At 36.2% G+C, this 18,084-nt stretch overlaps 1 protein-coding gene across 7 annotated transcripts in view; it reads right to left on the minus strand.

The window, feature by feature from the left end:
• LOC106800079 (sperm-associated antigen 16 protein-like) overlaps window positions 1–18,084 on the minus strand; it is a 780,587-nt gene that overhangs the window by 361,120 nt on the left and 401,383 nt on the right. For all 7 annotated transcript variants that reach the window (XM_087424871.1, XM_087424872.1, XM_087424874.1 and 4 more), the window contains exon 4: window positions 660–786. In XM_087424871.1, the coding sequence (XP_087280997.1) occupies window positions 660–786 (127 nt within the window). The remainder of the gene's footprint in view (window positions 1–659; window positions 787–18,084) is intronic.

Genomic DNA, 18,084 nt, shown 5'->3' on the forward strand with positions numbered 1-18,084 from the left:
AAAACTTCAATCAGATATTTCATGATCTTGTCCTTGTCTCTCTGTAGACTCTTGCCTGTCACGTCTTCCTTCTGCCTCAAGCTCTATTCATATATATTATTACTCCGAGAATATGCCATTGTAGCCTCCCACTTCTATGGCTTTGTACATGCACTGCCCTTTCCTAGAATTCATCCTTCTCAAGACTACCTGTATATCCTACTTACCCTCCAAATCTCAGCTCAAGCACAGCCTCCTCTTGGAAGCCTTCCACACTCTTCCAGGCGGCTGAGGGTTCTTCTTCTTGCTTTTGCCCCGTACCTTGTACATTTTTCCATTTTAACACATACTTCATGGCGTTGAAATACTCTCTTGTTTCTCCTTCCTTACCAAACTACAAGGTCCTTACGGAGAGGTACTATGTGTTTCCCTTTCATATTCCCTACACCAGCAGAGTTTCTATCTCAATAAATAATTGTCGAATTAATGTTTAACAAAGTAATTGCATTATTTTTATAGTTCTTACATTTAGAAGGCAGGTAGAGTAGAGTACATAGACAGGATCTTGTAAATAGGAACTTACTACCATTCTGTTTCCCTACATGCCGTAGCGCAATTACTTTATACATTGCACCCAGTACCTGAAGAGTGACACCTGGAAAAAGGGTTGATTTGCTTACCGTTCTTGCATCCCATACAGACAGGGTCTTATCTGCAGAACCCGTGAGAAGAGTGTTGGAGCAAGGAAAAAACTCAATGCTGTTCACGGAATCTGTGTGTCCATACAATGTGCACCTGCATCTTTCACTGTATAGAGAGAAATTGAGAGTTTTAGGAGTTAGCACCTACATGTTTCTTATGCTGTCTATACAATGCTAATAAAGATAACTTAAGCATCTGAGGCATAAAATAGTCTTATAAATGGCAAAAATGTACAAGGACATTTTAAAAGGAAAATTCTACAACCAACTTATATTCTAAGCACTTTATAGAATTAGTACCATAAAATTGACTAAACTTAAATTAATTACGTTCAATTTATAAAGTCACTTGGTAAAGCCATCTTGATACTATCTCATTTATTCCTTATCATGAAATGACTACGTGAAAATCGTCCCCATCTAATAAAGGAGTATGCTGACAAAAGGAAACATTTCAGTAGTGTGTTAAGACCAGATAAACTTCTTTGTCATTCTGACTCTCTTCTTTTTTTCAGCATTGGGTGTATATTAGAATCACGTGAGATACTTTTAGCACCTAGCTTCAAGGCCCAGACATTCTATTTCAATTGGCCTGGGATGGAGCCTGCGCATTAGTGGGAATTAATGTCTCTTCTGGTGATTATAATTTGCCTTTAGGGATGAGAATAGAAACCAACGGTTCTCAAAGTGTTTTACCCAGACTAGCAGCATCAGCATCACTTGAGAACACGTCAGAAATGCAAAATCTCTGGCCTCATCCTAAACCCACTGAATCAGAAACTTCGAGATTGGGGCCCAACAGAGAGCAGGACAATTCCTCATTTGTACTGTTTGCTTGCTTTTAACTAACTTTATTTATAAACCTTTTTTTTAAAATAGAGAAAGAGTAGAAGCAGGATAACTAATAATGCTGAGAACAGAGGAGTCAATACAAGTACATTTCTAATATGCTAACTAGTTAGTCAAGCTCTCACCAACTGGTTCCTCTCTGGCTTGAGCCGTGCCATATGCGATAATATGGTGTAGTGGGAAAAACACTGAAATAGGAGCTAGGAGACTGGGTTCCAGCTCTAACTTCGACGGGAACTAGCAGGGGGAACCGTAGACAAGTTATTTAATCTCAGTGGCAGTAGGTCTCCTTCACGTGAGAATGAAATTATTTAATTTGATGCACTGGGTGTCAATCCAGCTCCCGCATTCTGAGATTCTATGACCAAGGCTGTAAATGTAAAACGGAAGGGGAGAAGTCAGACTGAGCACAGCATCTGAGAACTGTTTGGAGTCAAGTTTGTTCCTCCTTACTTAAACTTTGTCATTTTTGAGAAGTCAAGAGATATTAAGATTCACGTGTACGTGAATATGTGTGTAAGTTACTCAGCGACACTCCTCTTAACTGAGCCTGTCTGTATTAAAGTTAAGTACTGTAGGAATTAATATCAGGAATAAGGAAATAAAAGCAATACATTCATTGATTAGAGCCACTTTGTATTAATTTCTTTATCTCAATATTTCTGTGACAGGCTGATAATATTTTGATCATTAAAATTGGTGATATGTCAATATATATCAGGGGTCAGCAAACCATGGCCCATGGGCTGGTTGCTTATTTCTGCAAATAATGTTTTATTAGAACACGTCAATTTGTTCACACATGTCTATTTCTGCTTCCCCACCCAATAGCAGAATTGTACAGTTATAAGAGAGACCATATGGTTCACAAGCCTAAAATATTTAATATCTGGCCCTTTAAAAACATACACTTGGGTATTTATAAGTATGCTTGGATTTTACTTATGACATTTAACTGTTTTTGAGATGGGTAATGACACTTACAGGATAAATTGTTATATTTTATTTTTAAAGAATTACTGGTTTATGTAGAAATTTTGCCTGCTATTTTCTAATGATTCTCAAAACATAAGTATAAAAAATTTCTTTAAAGATTTATGTTCCAAAGCCCACTATATTGAAATAATCATCTTTAACTATCAGAGTAATTGTTCCAGATATAGTTCTATGGAGAGATTTTACAGAAAAATGAGAATTATAATATATAGTAAATTATCAAGTTAAATTATATAAGATTTAACCATAAAACAAAACAAGTAGAATTAAAAATATTGCTGAAAGTCAAGTAAATATTTTATTATTATGAGAAATCATTCTCTAAAAGGCATCTTAACATTAAGAAAAATATTAAAATTAGATGTTATTTTTAACCATATTTTCATTTATAGAAAGTATAATTAAATAAGGAAATGAATACATTTAATTATAAATGAATTCCTCCCACTTTCCTTTTACTCACCTCCCAATTTTTTGAAATCATATTGTTAATCTCACAATGTCAAAAATCATAACACATATTTGATCAGTAACCACAAATCCCACAGATGCTTAGTGGACCCCTTGTCTTCTTAGTGTTCATTCAATACCTATTTACATTAATCCTCTGCACCCATACTTTTATACATTTTTTTGATTATTCAGTACTTCAAGAGCAATTTTGACTGGTTATAATATATTGGGTCATTAGTTCTTCTCCTCAAATGTTTGCAGAGAAATGCTTCACTGTCTTGTACCACGGGCAAAGGCTGAGGCCACCCTAATCTCTCCTCCCTTCCCCATCCGACTTCCTTTGTGGATGATTTGCTTTTTATGCTCAATAGCCCCTATAGTTTTTTCGCAAACACTGAAGTTCAGAAATTTCAGCATGGCATGATTTGATAGCTGTTTCCATCTGTTATTCTTAGACTTTTGTTATTCTAAGAAAGTTTCTTCCACTATTTCTATATTCTTTTCTCTTTCGTTTATTCTATTTATTTTTCTTTAGGAACACCAGCTATGTTTTATTTCCTCTCTTTTGCTTCTACATTTAACATTTTCTCTATAACCCTTGCATCCTTATATATTTTTTCATTTTTCACACCTGTTCTTAACAATTCTCAATTGTGTTTATTTTATTTGTGTGTGTGTGGCGGGAGCAATCGACAGCTGTTATGTGTGTTTTTTATTTTACTTATTCCCTGATCTTTCTAAGTCTGCTTTTCATCCGCATCTATTGTCTTATAAAATCATGATGGGATGCTTTAACTCTTTTGATGTTTTATTTTATTATATAAAATCAATTTAAAATATAGCATTTCTCTACTTTCTTTGAAAATATCAATTCTTTTTGTCTGAATTATTGATGACTTTACTTAGGTAATTCCTTATGCACTGTGTGTTCTTCAGTGCAATTTGGTTTATATTCATGTATTCTTCAATTTTCGCAATTCTTCATAAGTCCTGGGTTGGTTTCTTTTTATTCTGACATCTTTGCATGGGGGCAGCTACTTGCTAAAGGTTAATGGCAGAAGGAGTCAAACTAGACTCAAGTTATCTCTAATTTATAATCATATTTGTTGTCTTCCACAAAGACTTCTCACGATGTATGTTGCTGACTTGGTCTCTGAAGTTCATCTCTCCTCCATTTGTGTATTTCAAAGTATAGCTGTAGCTTGTTGCAAAACCCTTTGAGCCACAGGCTCTATATTAACTCCAAAAGCTCCTGCCTCCCTTACCACCCTCAACCTGCCCCACCTATGACAGTCTCCTTTATCTCTTTTATCTAACAATAAAAATATCTTGGTAGGATTTGTGCTTTAACTATGACAGAGTAACTAGTACGTACTTCTCTTCCCACAATAAACAGCTATAAAGTTATACAAATTATATAAGGCAATTGTTTTCTGGCATCGAACTAAACACAGCACAGGATGGTAATCCTTGAGCGAAGGAAAAAGTCAACATGAGCTCCACGACTTCCTTGTCTTTCTGCTTGGAAGCACTTCCCCGCTATCAACTACTGTAGTGGAACCCGGTAGAATTGAAGTCTCGTTGAGCCAAGTGGCAGTGAGAATAGTCTGGGCTGCTGAAGTGCCTCAGGAACGGGAGCTGGACTGGGAATGGCAGTAGTTTGTTGGGATTCACTGTGGATTGTTGGCCAAGATCCAGATGACATTTCTACAGAGTAGGATTCCATAAGGCCCAGCAGAGATTTTCTGCTCTGTGGTTGAAATCTGAACAGTGATGCCAGAGACCAGGCACCACTTGAAGACACTGGACTTTTATGTCAACCAAAGTGGAGAAAACTCACTGAGCACCTCAGACTTTCAGTTGGGACTCCAGAAAGGCCCCACCATAGAAGGAAGTGTCAGGTTCATGAATTAAGTTCAAAACCAAAGTAGACGTGTCATACCAAAGAATAAAACCAAGTTTAGAAGGGCAAGAATGATTTGCCTATACATAATTAAACTGATCGCTAAAATAGAACTCATTACCTTTTATAGAAAGACCACCTAACACAGAATCCCTACAATTTGCCATTAACAACATCCAGCATAAAATAAAAAAAAAAAAATTACTAGACATGAAGAGGTGGAAAATGTGATCCATATATATTTCTGTGAATAGTTGAATATTTATGGTGATCCTATTCTCTTCTCAAGTGTGTCTCTCATACATGCATGGTTCTAGTACATGCATCTTCACAGATGGACAGAGAATCTTTAATATTTGGAAGAGCTATTCCATTAACATATATAACTTCTGCTTTCTAAAGGCCTGAATTACATAGCTGCTGTAAGGTCTTTTTGTTTAATTAAAAAGGAAATAAAAAGGAAAGGAAACATAAGGAAATAGAAAAAAATCCACAAAAGATTTAACAGAAAAACAAGTGAAAGGAAATAAAAGCAATACATGTAATTACTTTCAAAAAATGTCTATGAACAGCATTAACAAAATATTAAAGTATGGTTAATATTTCTAATTTCCCATGAGCTATTATTGAAATAGAGTTTCCCCTGTGACAAAATTAAGTATTACTATTTGTAAGTAGTTCATTAATGATAACTTTTAAAAAGGCTATATTTATTAAATAGAATAAATGTGAATAGAATTTTTATTATTTTTTTAATTGAAGCATTTCAACCTATAAAGAATTATGCTCTTACCTTAAAAGTTTTTGTACAGAATTTGCCGTTAAACTAAAGAAGCCTCCTATTTGCAAAATTTGATAGTATTTTTAAGGCAAGTGCAACAGTATTATAAATATATCTGTTTCATCACAATGAAGATCTAACCAACACACATACACAGAATTTGTATAATCTAGTAATGTGTGTCCTTACATATTATATGCACCACTGGTAAAATACTGTGCACATTCACAATTTATATTCAGGCTTTGTCTGTTGTCATTAAAACCCAATTCAATTATTTGGGAGTATATTCATATATAGTGGTGGGAGAGAGGGAGCAATTCCTCAATGATATAGCTCACATAGTTTCCTAAATGAAAAGGAAAAGATGGGTCTCCACATAGCTTAAGAGAAGAAATAACTGTTTGAGGGGGAAAGAAAGCTGCTCACGAGTCACTGGCTTAAGGTGTGGGGTATTCCAGGCAGACAAGCGGCAAGAGTAGGCTTGTGAGAGATTAATTAGCTGCCAGAGAAGGAAGTCCCACTCAGAATTCCTTTGCAAGGTGAAAATAGACTCAGGTGATGGAGCATGACAGCACTGAAAGGGATGGAAATGGTTTGTACATTTCCATCAAAAACATAAACACTAAAGCCTGATGCAATTTTCTCTCTTGCCCTGTCTGCTGTTTTCCTATCATTTTTGTAGGAAGGAGTTAGTTCACAAGCAATAGCTCTTTCTTAACTCACCTCCTGCTTTTCCTTCATTTCCCTTTGTCTCCTCCATTCTCTTCCTTTGCCCCCCTGATTTAATTTATTATTCTAGTAACTGAGTGATGGATATTTCACTGAACTTCCAACTCACTGTAAAACAAAGTTATCTACTCTTCTTAGAGCAGATATTTTCATTTAAAATATATTTCCCGTATATATGCTAACTCATAAGAAGACACCGTTTTAACACATAGTTTTCCTTTGCAAAGCATTAAATTTTAGGAATTTTTATTTCCTTTGGTGTGTTTGTTTTAACACTATCAATATTGAATATGAAATTGAATCTTTAGAACTTCAAGCTTCTAGGAATTCACAGATCAACAAATGTGGTTAATGGAATTATGGAAATTTACAAAAAGACAGCAGCAACATAATTTTAAGTGAATTTGAAGAAAAAGGGTCAAAAATATCTATCCTTGTTTTGAAAAGGAGAATCGGAATTCATTATCTTATTAACCCTTACTAACACCTGGATTTTAAATAGTATTTATATAATTGAGTGAGCATATAATGATAAAATTTATCGTGGGACTTATCTGAAATAAAAATTCTTTATGAAATACCTAAATCTAAGAATCTAACATGAACATAAGTGAAATCTTTTTAAATCCTCATACTGCAATTCATAACACCCAAGTTCAGTGAGGGATTCCTCCCATCCTCTGATTTATTTTTTAAAGTTCATATATAAAGGATTTGAAAAACCCACCAGAATTGGCATCTCAGAAGGGAAAGTCCTCAAGTGACACCCAAATTTTGACTTCAAAAGTTAATAGCATTTTAATAACAAAAGCCTTTTGTTTGTTTTATATCACCACAAATAATATAAAATCCTTCATCATCCAACAGTTTCCTTCTTTGTGATCACAGAATTCAGTTGAACATTTGGTAGAGGGGGTGATATTTAAATAAAATCTACCAGGGAGTCTGCCCCAAGCCTTATCTTAAAGTTCACCATAAAATACCGTGTAATAATAATCTATGATGTGGTCTGAGTGTCTCACCCAGGAAGGGTCATAAATAGCTCACAGCTCCTAGATAAGGAAAGTTCTTGGCCAAAACCCTTGACAATAAACATACAGTCTGAGCATTACCCCTAAATGGTAATAAAACTCCACATACTTAGAGGGCAGATTCCTGGCAACCACAAATACTTGGAATGCAGCCAGGATGTTGGGAATGAAAACAAAAGGTGAATGGATAAAATAACCATAATAGAGCTGGGTCAGTCAGAGCACCCTCAAGTCCTCACTCAGACTTCTTAGTCAATTGAATTGCTTTTGCAAAAGGTGTGGGTCCGGGGAGGGGTTGAGAGACCAAAGTAGTGTACACCGATAACCGTGAGAAAAAGTGGAAGCTTGGCAGTAAATGGCAGTAAACTGTTTAACAGAAACAACAAAATAAAAAGACCAAATACTGGAATGGCAACCTGAGGCAAATTCAAAAGGGTGAGAGCAAATAACTCTTATACTTCAACAGTTCCTACTTGTAATTTAAGCTGACATCTATTGAGCGCTTAAGTTCTAAGCAATTTACGTATCTTAGCACTGTGAAGTACAGTAGGCGCTCATTATTTGTAGATTCCGTATTTGCGAACTGCCTACTCGCTAATATTTATTTATGACCCAAATCAATGCTTTTGCAGGCATTCCCAGATGTGGGCCTGCACAGAGTGGCAAAAAAATTGAGTCACATGATGTGCACATTCCCCACTGATGTCGAACTAGGCAAAGCTCTGCCTTCTCATTTCAGCTCTCATACTGTGAACAGTGTCCTTTTTGCAGTCTATTTAGCACCATGTTTTTTGCATTTTTGTGGTGATTTTCCTGTTTCAAATGGCCCCTAAATGTGTTATCTAGTGTTCTTAAGTGAAAGAAGGCTGTGATGGTGTATTAGGTAAGCTTTGTTCATGCACCAGCTGCTATAGCGCTGTTGACCATGAGTTCAGTGTTAATGAATCAACAGTATATATGAAATGGGTGTCTTTCAACAGAAAGGATTATATTATCAACACAAATGATCCAAGAATTAATTCCCCTTGAAGGAACTATAGAAATTGCCAGTATTTTAGTTTTTATTTTCTCATCTAAAAGTAGAATTTAGTTAGCTTGAACTTTTGATCTTGATTTACAAGCTTACTCTTAGAAATGAAAGCTTCTTAAAAGTATTAAATTGGTAAATCGTATGTCACCATTCTTGATGGTATCAACCTGAGGGTCCCATTTTTCTATTGTGTTACTTTAATATGTCAGTGAAGGGGTTCAGAACAGGCCTCCCCAAGATGAGCCACTTTGGCCTGTGGAATATTTTGAGTCAAAGGCAGTCGAGAAACTGTAGGCCCAAGAGAAACTTCAACCTCTCCCTTAAAGAATTTAAATTGGGGATTTAAGAGTTATTACCAGAAGTAAATTTTTATGACCTACCTGTATGGCAGGACAAACATATAATTCCCAAGCATCTGCTCTTCTTATCGTCCTGTGACTTACCTGCCCCGCTAAAGCCTCAGACCCCTATCCCATTCTTTAGCTCAAGATGGCATACGTACTTCATTTTACTTTTTGGTCTCTGAACCTCGTATGTATGTTGGGTCTCTGACCCTTTCTCGTATGTATGTGGGGTTCCTGTGCGTACACAATTAAATTTGATTTTCTCCTGTTAATCTCTCTTATGTCAATTTAACTCCTAGACCAGTCAGAAGAACTTAGAAGAGTAGAGGAAAATTTATTCCTCTCCCACATCAGCAAAAATGAGCATTTTTAAATGTTTGCGTGAGGATGGAACCATTGGTAAAGAAAATGTGGTAATATATTTTAAGCCTATCATGAGACCTTCAGTTGTGCCACAATATGTTTAGTACACAACGTTCTCGAGATTTTATTTATCCTGTTATAGTTACCATCATCTGTCCAGAGTGACTTGATATAAAATGGTTAAATGAGAAGTTTATTTTTGGAAACTTAGCTCCCCACTGTCTGTCTCTTTCTGCTATGTATGCCTAACACTTCTGAGTTGAAAAAAAATGTCTTATACTAATACTTCACCTAGAGTCATTATCAATATCTAAAGGCAAATGGTATGGAACTATCTGTACACTCTCATTCCTGTCCCTGGTGTGTCTTACTATTTTCTTCTCTTCTCAGTCTTTAATAAATTCTGTAACGACTGAAAGCAGGGGTGAAAGATGGTGATCATTGGAAGAAGTTGTGTAAAACTCTAAAAGGAATACAATTAAACCCAGCTTGAACTTCCTAAATTAGGAAACATTTCTTTATGAATGTCCTCCCTAGAAATGAAAATACTGAAAATGGTAAACAATTTAAATACAAATCATTTTTCTCCATCAGTCCAAATTTCCTGTTTACCCAAAGTATGTCCTCTTCCTTTCCAGATCAGAGCTTTCTACCTATCAAACAAGAATATAAAATTATAAAAACATTTTGAAAAGACAGACAAAAACAGAAAGGGCAAACAGGTTTGGAATAGCTTTTATAGGCAAGCTTCCTCGTTACTTTACTCTTTCTCATTTTAAGCAAGAGTCAGCGGCCAAGATATACCTGTCTTTATTCAATATCTCTTTATACTGAGTACAGTGACCATATATACCTTCCAGATTGTCCTGACAGTATTGATTTTGTATAATTTTATTATTTTCAATAAATAAAATATATCAAATACAATGTCTTAAATATGATTTAATTTCCACATCTTTGAAATAGTTACATGAATGATGCACAAATCAGACTAAACTCTTCGTCAGAATTTAGCCATCAGGTATTTATTTTAAAATTATATTTTGGAATGAATTTCTTTATCATCAGAGTTCCTGGTGATATCAATGTGTGAGGTTATTCCTCTATGACAGTATAATTTATTAAAATATAAATTTACATTTATATTCTTGGTGTTTTCCCCCCAATCCCTCAGTTTAAGCAGGGTGACAGCCTTTGTAATTCTTTCCTTCTGGGATGTTGGATGAGCAGAGAGCAGACACTACCTGTAGTCAAAGATGTTTCTCATCTTTTATAAAACTTTAAACTCAAGCTAGTTGTCTCTGAAGGGAAAGGGAAGCTGATGGGAACCTTTTAAGGACAAGCAGAAAGAGTAAGAGGGATTCCCTTGAAGTGGGAAGGGGGTATGGATGCTTGTCAGGCTCTGTGAGCAGGAAAGGATTTTGTGTCACTCCATTGCAATGCTTAGAGAAGGTAGCCAGATTTCAGAGGGAAAGGTCACATGGTTCGTGTGAGAGACTGAGTGTCAGGCCCAAGGCTTGGCCTTTGTCCAAAAATACTCAATGTATGACACCAAAGGAAGAGACATCGCCATGAAGCTGGGACATTGGGCATCTCAGCAGTAGGCTGATAACCAATGACTAGGAAAGGCATTTGATGACTAGTGCTGAATAAGGCTCTAGAACCTTGGCACAATTCTAGGGAAAGGATGCACTAAGAATGACTAAGGTAGAATTTCCAGCTAGACTGATGAGAAAGAGACTCAAGTCCAAATTCTCTTGACTTCTAGAAAACAAGGAAATAAAATATTTCTCACACACCTGCTTTGTAGGCAGATTCATACTCAATGGTTATAAATATATTCATCACGTAATGAAAAATAATTCCATATATGTTATTCATGGCAGGGAGAGAGAGAAGTTAGGAGGCGTGAAATCAGTCTTTTCTATGCTACAATACGAGCACCTCCATGGCCCTCTCAAACTCTGGATCTTCTTTCTCTGATACCCTATGCTCCCTTGAGGCTTCCCTGGGCTCCTCCTCTATGGAAACCCACATGGCAAATAGCCCATGCTGCTCACCAGTTCCCTAAGTGTTTCTAACACACATTTATACTTAGGCTTTTCCACCTCGTAATTCTCAGGTCAGGCTTTGGTGAGCCACTAGCTAATTTAATAAATTAATCCACCCTAGCTAAATGAGACAAATGCATGTGAACCTTCCTTTAGACTCGCATTCTCCCTCCCATTTCTCCTGGGCCCATTCCACCAGCGCCTGTTTTTAATGGTTGCTTTCTAAATATCATAATAAGTACTAGACAAGAACCATAATAAAGCTCTTGCTTTAGTCTTCTTTCTGGAGAAGTTATTCTAATTGCAGGGATCTTAGTCCATATAAAAAAAGAAACAAATAAGATAGTAAGCTAGCGGGAAAATAAATATTCAGGCTCACGCAGGACCTGATAATAACATTTAAATTGTATGATTAAGTCAATTGTCTGCATTTGGATCTGTTCTTGATTATAGAAATAATTTTGCTCCATTTACATCTTTAAACAAAATATATCCTTTATTTCCTTTATACTGTAACTGTATACAGAGAGCAAAATTTAAAATAGAGGGCACTTAACAAAAGCAGCTATGAAGGTGTAAGCAAATCAGTCAGATCCGTCTCAGATTCAGTGAAGAGAAGCAGATGCTTTAATAGTAATAATAGTAATTATTTTCTATTTGCACCTTAGTTTTCCAGGCAACTTAAGAAAAATTATTTTTTCTCTCTGAAATGTCTATCTAAATAATAGTTGGATTGTAAGAGACATGACTTCTAAAAGTATCTCATTATTGATCTGTAACTAACTAGTTAATGGAACTTTGATCATCCTGTTGATCAGAAAGGATTAAATATCATAGGAAGCATTTGATACAGCAAATTTTAAAGAATATTTTAAGAATCTGCTTCCTTACCTCAACTTCATTTATTCCATGGCCTCTACCTTTAACTTCTCTCTTTTCTTGATCATTCATTTATTATGCCATTAAAATATGTCGCCTGGTGTGTGTTCCTCACCATTATTACAATGACTTATATGTTAGGGATCACTGCATTTTACTGCTGCCGTGATGGCTACTCACATCTCCTCCCCACAAAAATCCCACAAACACTGAACTAATTAATGCTTTTAAAGGAAACTACCATCTGTGAAGAATATATTAAACCAAGTTTGAAAAAAAGACACAGGTGCTTTTCTTGATATTTATAACATCATGTTGAACTAACTTCTCTTAACTGTCACCTGCTGTTTTTGCATCACATATTGATTTGTTAGGATCTGAATATATTGTTGGAAAATTTCTGCAGGATCCTACAGATTATTATAAATATAGATCATCACCTTGGTTGTGTGATAGAATGTAACCAATCTACAGATGAGGATCATAAACAGAATGACATTCGCGTCCTCCATCTACCTTGTGCTTTTTCCCCCTCATATGCGATGTGTTCAAATCAGGGGCAGAACTTCGTATTGAGGACCCATATACAAACATGGTAAAGTGGCCAGCTTAAAATATTAAAATGCTGCTTTGTTTTATGAGGTTATAAATATATCCTATCATGTCTTTACATTTTATGACCTCTATTTTATTCCTTGGTAGATTCACATACGACATACCCAATTATTTATGTCAAGAATTTAAAACTATCAGCATTTCAAGAAAGAAGCACATACTATTATTTCTTTTTACTATACTTTATCATTGGATTCAATATTTTCTCAACAAAACCTGGATTTTATATAAGAAAATATTGTTTTCCTATTAAGCATATCTTTCTTTAAAAGTGATATAGATATTTATGGAGTCAGTATTTCTTCCACTTAGAGTTGGATAGCCCTGCTTTTTGGCCTGGACTTGAAACTGAACTCAATCTGGGTACAATTTCCAGAACAGAAATTCGGGTTGAACATAGTGTAGGGCTCTAGGACAGTGCCACTAAAATTATGCTTTAGAGTGTTTAGTTTTGAATGTCTATTTTTCTTAAGAACAATCATGATCAGCAAATTATTTATGCTTGTGCAAATGACCCATTCACAATAGTCCTGTTAAAATTACTCCAGCTACTCCACTGAATCATATAAATAGGGCAATATCTTCTACACTGTGGGATTGGGGTATTGACCTTAATGCTTCCTGTTCGTACGAGTGGGTCTGAAAAGGCTGATTCCTGTTAGGCGATTGCTTCCTCACAAATTGCAGAAATGAATAAATACGCCTTCTATATGTTCCGCCCTCTGGGTGTTAGCAGCAGCCTTTACCTGCAGGGTGTCACGCTCTGTAAGCTGTCTCTGAGTTTCATGCTGAGCATACTCTTCTGTTTAAAGGAGGCAGTGAAGCAACTCACCTCTGCTGGCTTCAAGCCGGCGTGATCTGCTTGTGCCTGTGCCTGTCACTTCTTCGCTCATTATGCTGCTGTTGGTTTTGCTTGAAATATTTTGTTCATCGTTGGGGTATGGCCGGCCTCCTTCAGATAGCCGCATAATTGTTTTCTCATTCAGGTGCCATCCATTTTCATTGCATGACTGGTCAGCACGGCTGAAAGCTGATAAGGATGACTTATATGTCTATTAGACATGTGCACTATAAGCCAACTTTTATACCACTTTGTTTTGTCATTTATACATAGCATCATTTATACGTGATGGAAATATCAATTGATGCATGTAAGTGTGTCAATTATTCCCAACAAATCTTGATTTCAGGCTTATCTAATTAGCACTTCCTATGTTCAGCTGGATAACTTATAATGCAATTTTGCACCTATTAGTCGGAACTAGTCTGCTTAATTACTTCATACTGTAATTCTTAATTCTACAATATCCAATGGTCCCTTTGACAAACGAGTATATTTAGACCTCCATCTACTATATTGACATAAAATTAATAGATAACAATAATTTTAAAAATCAGTGTATTGGCTTAACTGTAATGTAAAAAGAAATATAGAGTAAGTAATTTGTAACAAAATAATGTTTTTCAAAATATAAATGCTCAGGCCCAACTACATTAGGAGACATAATGATGGAGCCAGAGGCTCACACACATATGTGGAATTGTCATGGTTGTGACTGTCATAAATGCTAATTGTTAAGTTGTGCTGTCTAGGAGACTCAAATTCTAGTGGTCTTACTCCAACTGAGGTAATATTCTGCAATGGGAAACAACTCTTGGTAAAGTTCTGATAAAAATTTAATTAAATGTTCCCTTCATTTACAAAGTAGTTGCATTCCTGAAAAATAGTATATTTTGCAAACAATGCTTTGTGTTTATTTTTAATGTGGAGTTGGGTTCTAGGCTAAAAATAAAATTTAAAAAGGATCATCAGCTGGCTTTTTCCTTCAACTTCATGAATACGCATACAGGTATTTGGCAGTCATGAGGTACACAAAAATTTTTTCATTGTGCAGGACTTCCCTACTCAGCAAAAAGTATGGCATGCCTGGTGCCCACCACCTCATGCCAGCAGCGCCCATGAATCACTGAAACAAGAAAAAACACTCTGTGGATTATCAAAACATCCCTTTGGGAGTGGTACTGCCCAGCGGCCTGGTGAACCACTGACAATGATTACATTGACCTTGCCATTTATTCTTGCTGCTCAATGCCTTGCCCAGAAAAGACGACTTTAAAACCCATCCATTGAAGTTTCCAGGAAAGCCAATTTTGTCTTCGTTATTGCTCTCCTTTAAGTCAGACTAAAATATGACGGTTGCGGTTGGGTGTGTGGCTCATGACTGTCACAGCTCCAGTAGCTAGGGGTGCCAGGAAAAGTTGGCAAAGCAGCATGAGACAAGCGAGGAGGACTAGGAGGACCAGGACGTGGGACACACAGGGAGACGAAGAAAAGGAATGCGAGGATGCCAAACCAAAGAAAGGTGGGAGCGGGAGGATTTAGAGGAGGAAGAAGCTGGGGAAACTCTCCATCGCTATAAGGGACCACTTTTGTTGTTTCCATCATTCAAGACGATTGTGAAGAAAGTGGCTCCTGACAAAATTCTGCAGCTGTTTGAAAAATTCCACTGAGAGTACCTTCTTGCCTGGCTTCTCAGAGAAATTATGAATGGATAGATTGCAAAAAGGTGATTAACCTCTCAGCTTCTAGTATGGTCATTCCCTGCAATGTAACTCTAGTATTTGGGCTAAAGGAAATTTATCACCCATGTTCAAATACAGTAATATTCAAATATAAGTCACATTTCTAGGTATATTATTTTATTTTTATAAAATCTGCCATTTGGGACCATTTCTGATTGTCCTTATGTCAGAGCAAGAGATGAAGATACAGACATATGAAAGGGGAAGGTACTCAGTTTAGATCTGACACTTTGCTAGCACAAAAAGATCACATTATGTCAAATCCTTTTTGAAATAAGGCAAAAAGTAACCTATTAACCATTGGAATCAAAGAAAAAAACTATACAAAATAAATGGATCTTCTAAAATCCAATGTAATTTTTTATTTGCCATGACATTGATGGTATGCTTACAGGACCGTTTAATAACACTTTATTTCCTAAAGTTTTATAGGAAGTGTGTTAGATTTAAGATTTAGGGTTATGAACCAATTCTGCCATTTACATGACTATAGGTAAAATTATATATACTCTACATTTATGTATAATCAGGATAAAATGAAAAATGTCCAAAAGAAATTTGAAAATTGTAAAAGCCTTGCTAAATATTAATCCATATCATTACACCACTTATCTGTCTATCATGTGATAGGAGTTTGATTATTCCCATCAGGAATGATTTCTGGTAGAAGTCATATCTTACCTGGACATAGTAGTCCAGGTACCACTCTTCCTAGCTGTGGTAAACTATGAAGACATGAGAATTAGTTGGGTCATGTGGAGTAGATATTTCTACTAAAGGCATGCTCAAATGAATTTATTAAATTGGAGCTTTAGAAACAAGACAATTTAAAAAACAAAAGGAAACCCCCTTGATAACACACCATGTGATAACGCAACTGTAGAGATAACGCAATTGGTATTTGCTCTTGCTTCCTGCAAACTGGGCTAGATAAAGATCTTACCCTCTTCATGGTTGCCTGAAGGGGATACAGAGAAAAGGGTGAAGATAGCCAAGTAAACATTAGGTAATTCTCTCTTGGGAAATGAGAAAGCAAAAGGAGGGATACTGTGTCCTCAGTTTCCCCAGGCCTAATCTTCAAAGATTGGGCTCACAAAACAAGCACTACTGGGCAATCATTCTCACTGCCCTAGTAGCTTCAGCCCACTATAGAATCCAGAATCATCCCTGTGCCCAGCAGAAATTTGGATCAGCATTCAAACCCTTGCAATTGCTGGCATACTGGCTGCATAGCCTTGCCCTGACTATTTCAATAACTGCAATAATACGACCCCCCGTTCTACACAGTTAAATTATTTGTCTACATTTATAAAAAGTATTTCTGGAATTTGATAGGAGTTTCAATAAACTTGTATATCAAATTGTGAAGAATTGCTATCTTTATTATATTAAGTCTTCCAAACCACGAACATGATCTGTCTCTTGTTTGTTGTAGTCTTGGATTTTTTTCATTAGTATTTTATAGTTTTCAGCATACAGATTTTGCACAATTTTAAAAAATCTGTATGTATTTCCATTTTTGGAGGTATTGTGGATAGATTCTTTTTTTAAATTTTGGTACAACTGTACATTGCTAATATATAGAAATTTTTGCATGTTAACTTGCATTCTGCAATCTTTCTGGACTTTATCCCACAAAATTTGATATTTTGTACTTTTATCCAATCATATTATTTCTAATTCTCCTGTGATTTCTTCTTTGACTTTTGAGTTATTTGAAACGAGTTTTTTAAATTTCAAAATATTTGGAGATATTCCAGATATCTTTCTGTTATTGATTTCCAATTTAATTCAATTTTGTACAGGAAACACACTTGGCACGGTTTAAATCATTTAAAATTTATTGATCTTTTTTTATGGTCCAACATACAATTCATCTCTGTGATGTTCCGTGTTTACTTAAAAGAATGTGTGTTCTGCGGTTGCTGGGTGGAGTGTTCTATAAATCTCAATTAGGGAAATTTGGTTGATAGTGTTGTTCAAGTTTTCTATATCTTTACCGATTTTCTATCTGTCCTATCAAGTACTCAACAGCATATATTTGTATGGATGACCTTGGTTTATAGGTTAGAGGGTTAGAACACCCCCTTGCAAGAGCTTAGGCACTTATCCCACTAATTATCTATTTGTATCTTATAGTACAATCATTTCAATGCCCTAGGTTTATGATCCCTTCCTTCTCCAATTTCAGTTGGCTACTTCCTGTCAGTGCAAAATGTATGTACTTAGAGTGTTTCCCCTACTCTAGAAAGTTTTTATGATCTGCTCAAATTAGATATAGTTCCTCTCTTAGGACGTTTAACACAGTCTTCCTTGTTTATACGTTGTTGTTAACACTATTTATTAAAATTTAAGGACTTTGTTAAAGAATATGCATATCTTTTTTGTGTGTGTGTGTGAGAAAGATCAGCCCTGAGCTAACATCTGCTAATCCTCCTCTTTTTGTTGTTTTTGCTGAGGAAGACTGGCCCTGGGCTAACATCCGTGCCCATCTTCCTTCACTTTATATGGGACGCTGCCACAGCATGGCTTGCCAAGCGGTGTGTCGGTGCGCGCCGGGATCCGAACCGGCGAACCCCGGGCCACCACAGCAGAGTGCACGCACTTCACCTCTTGTGCCACCCGGCGGCCCCTGCATTTTTTTTTTTTTTTTTTTTTTTATTGTGGGGAAGAAGCCCTGAGCTAACATCTGCCAATCCTCCTCTTTTTGCTGAGGAAGATTGGCCCTGAGCTAACACCCATGCCCATCTTCCTCCACTTTATATGGGATGCCTCCACAGCATGACCTGCCAAG

The sequence above is a fragment of the Ceratotherium simum genome, chromosome 37 (genome assembly GCF_057802395.1).
Source record: "Ceratotherium simum simum isolate JZ-2026a chromosome 37, ASM5780239v1, whole genome shotgun sequence".
Classification (NCBI taxonomy): Eukaryota; Metazoa; Chordata; class Mammalia; order Perissodactyla; family Rhinocerotidae; genus Ceratotherium; species Ceratotherium simum.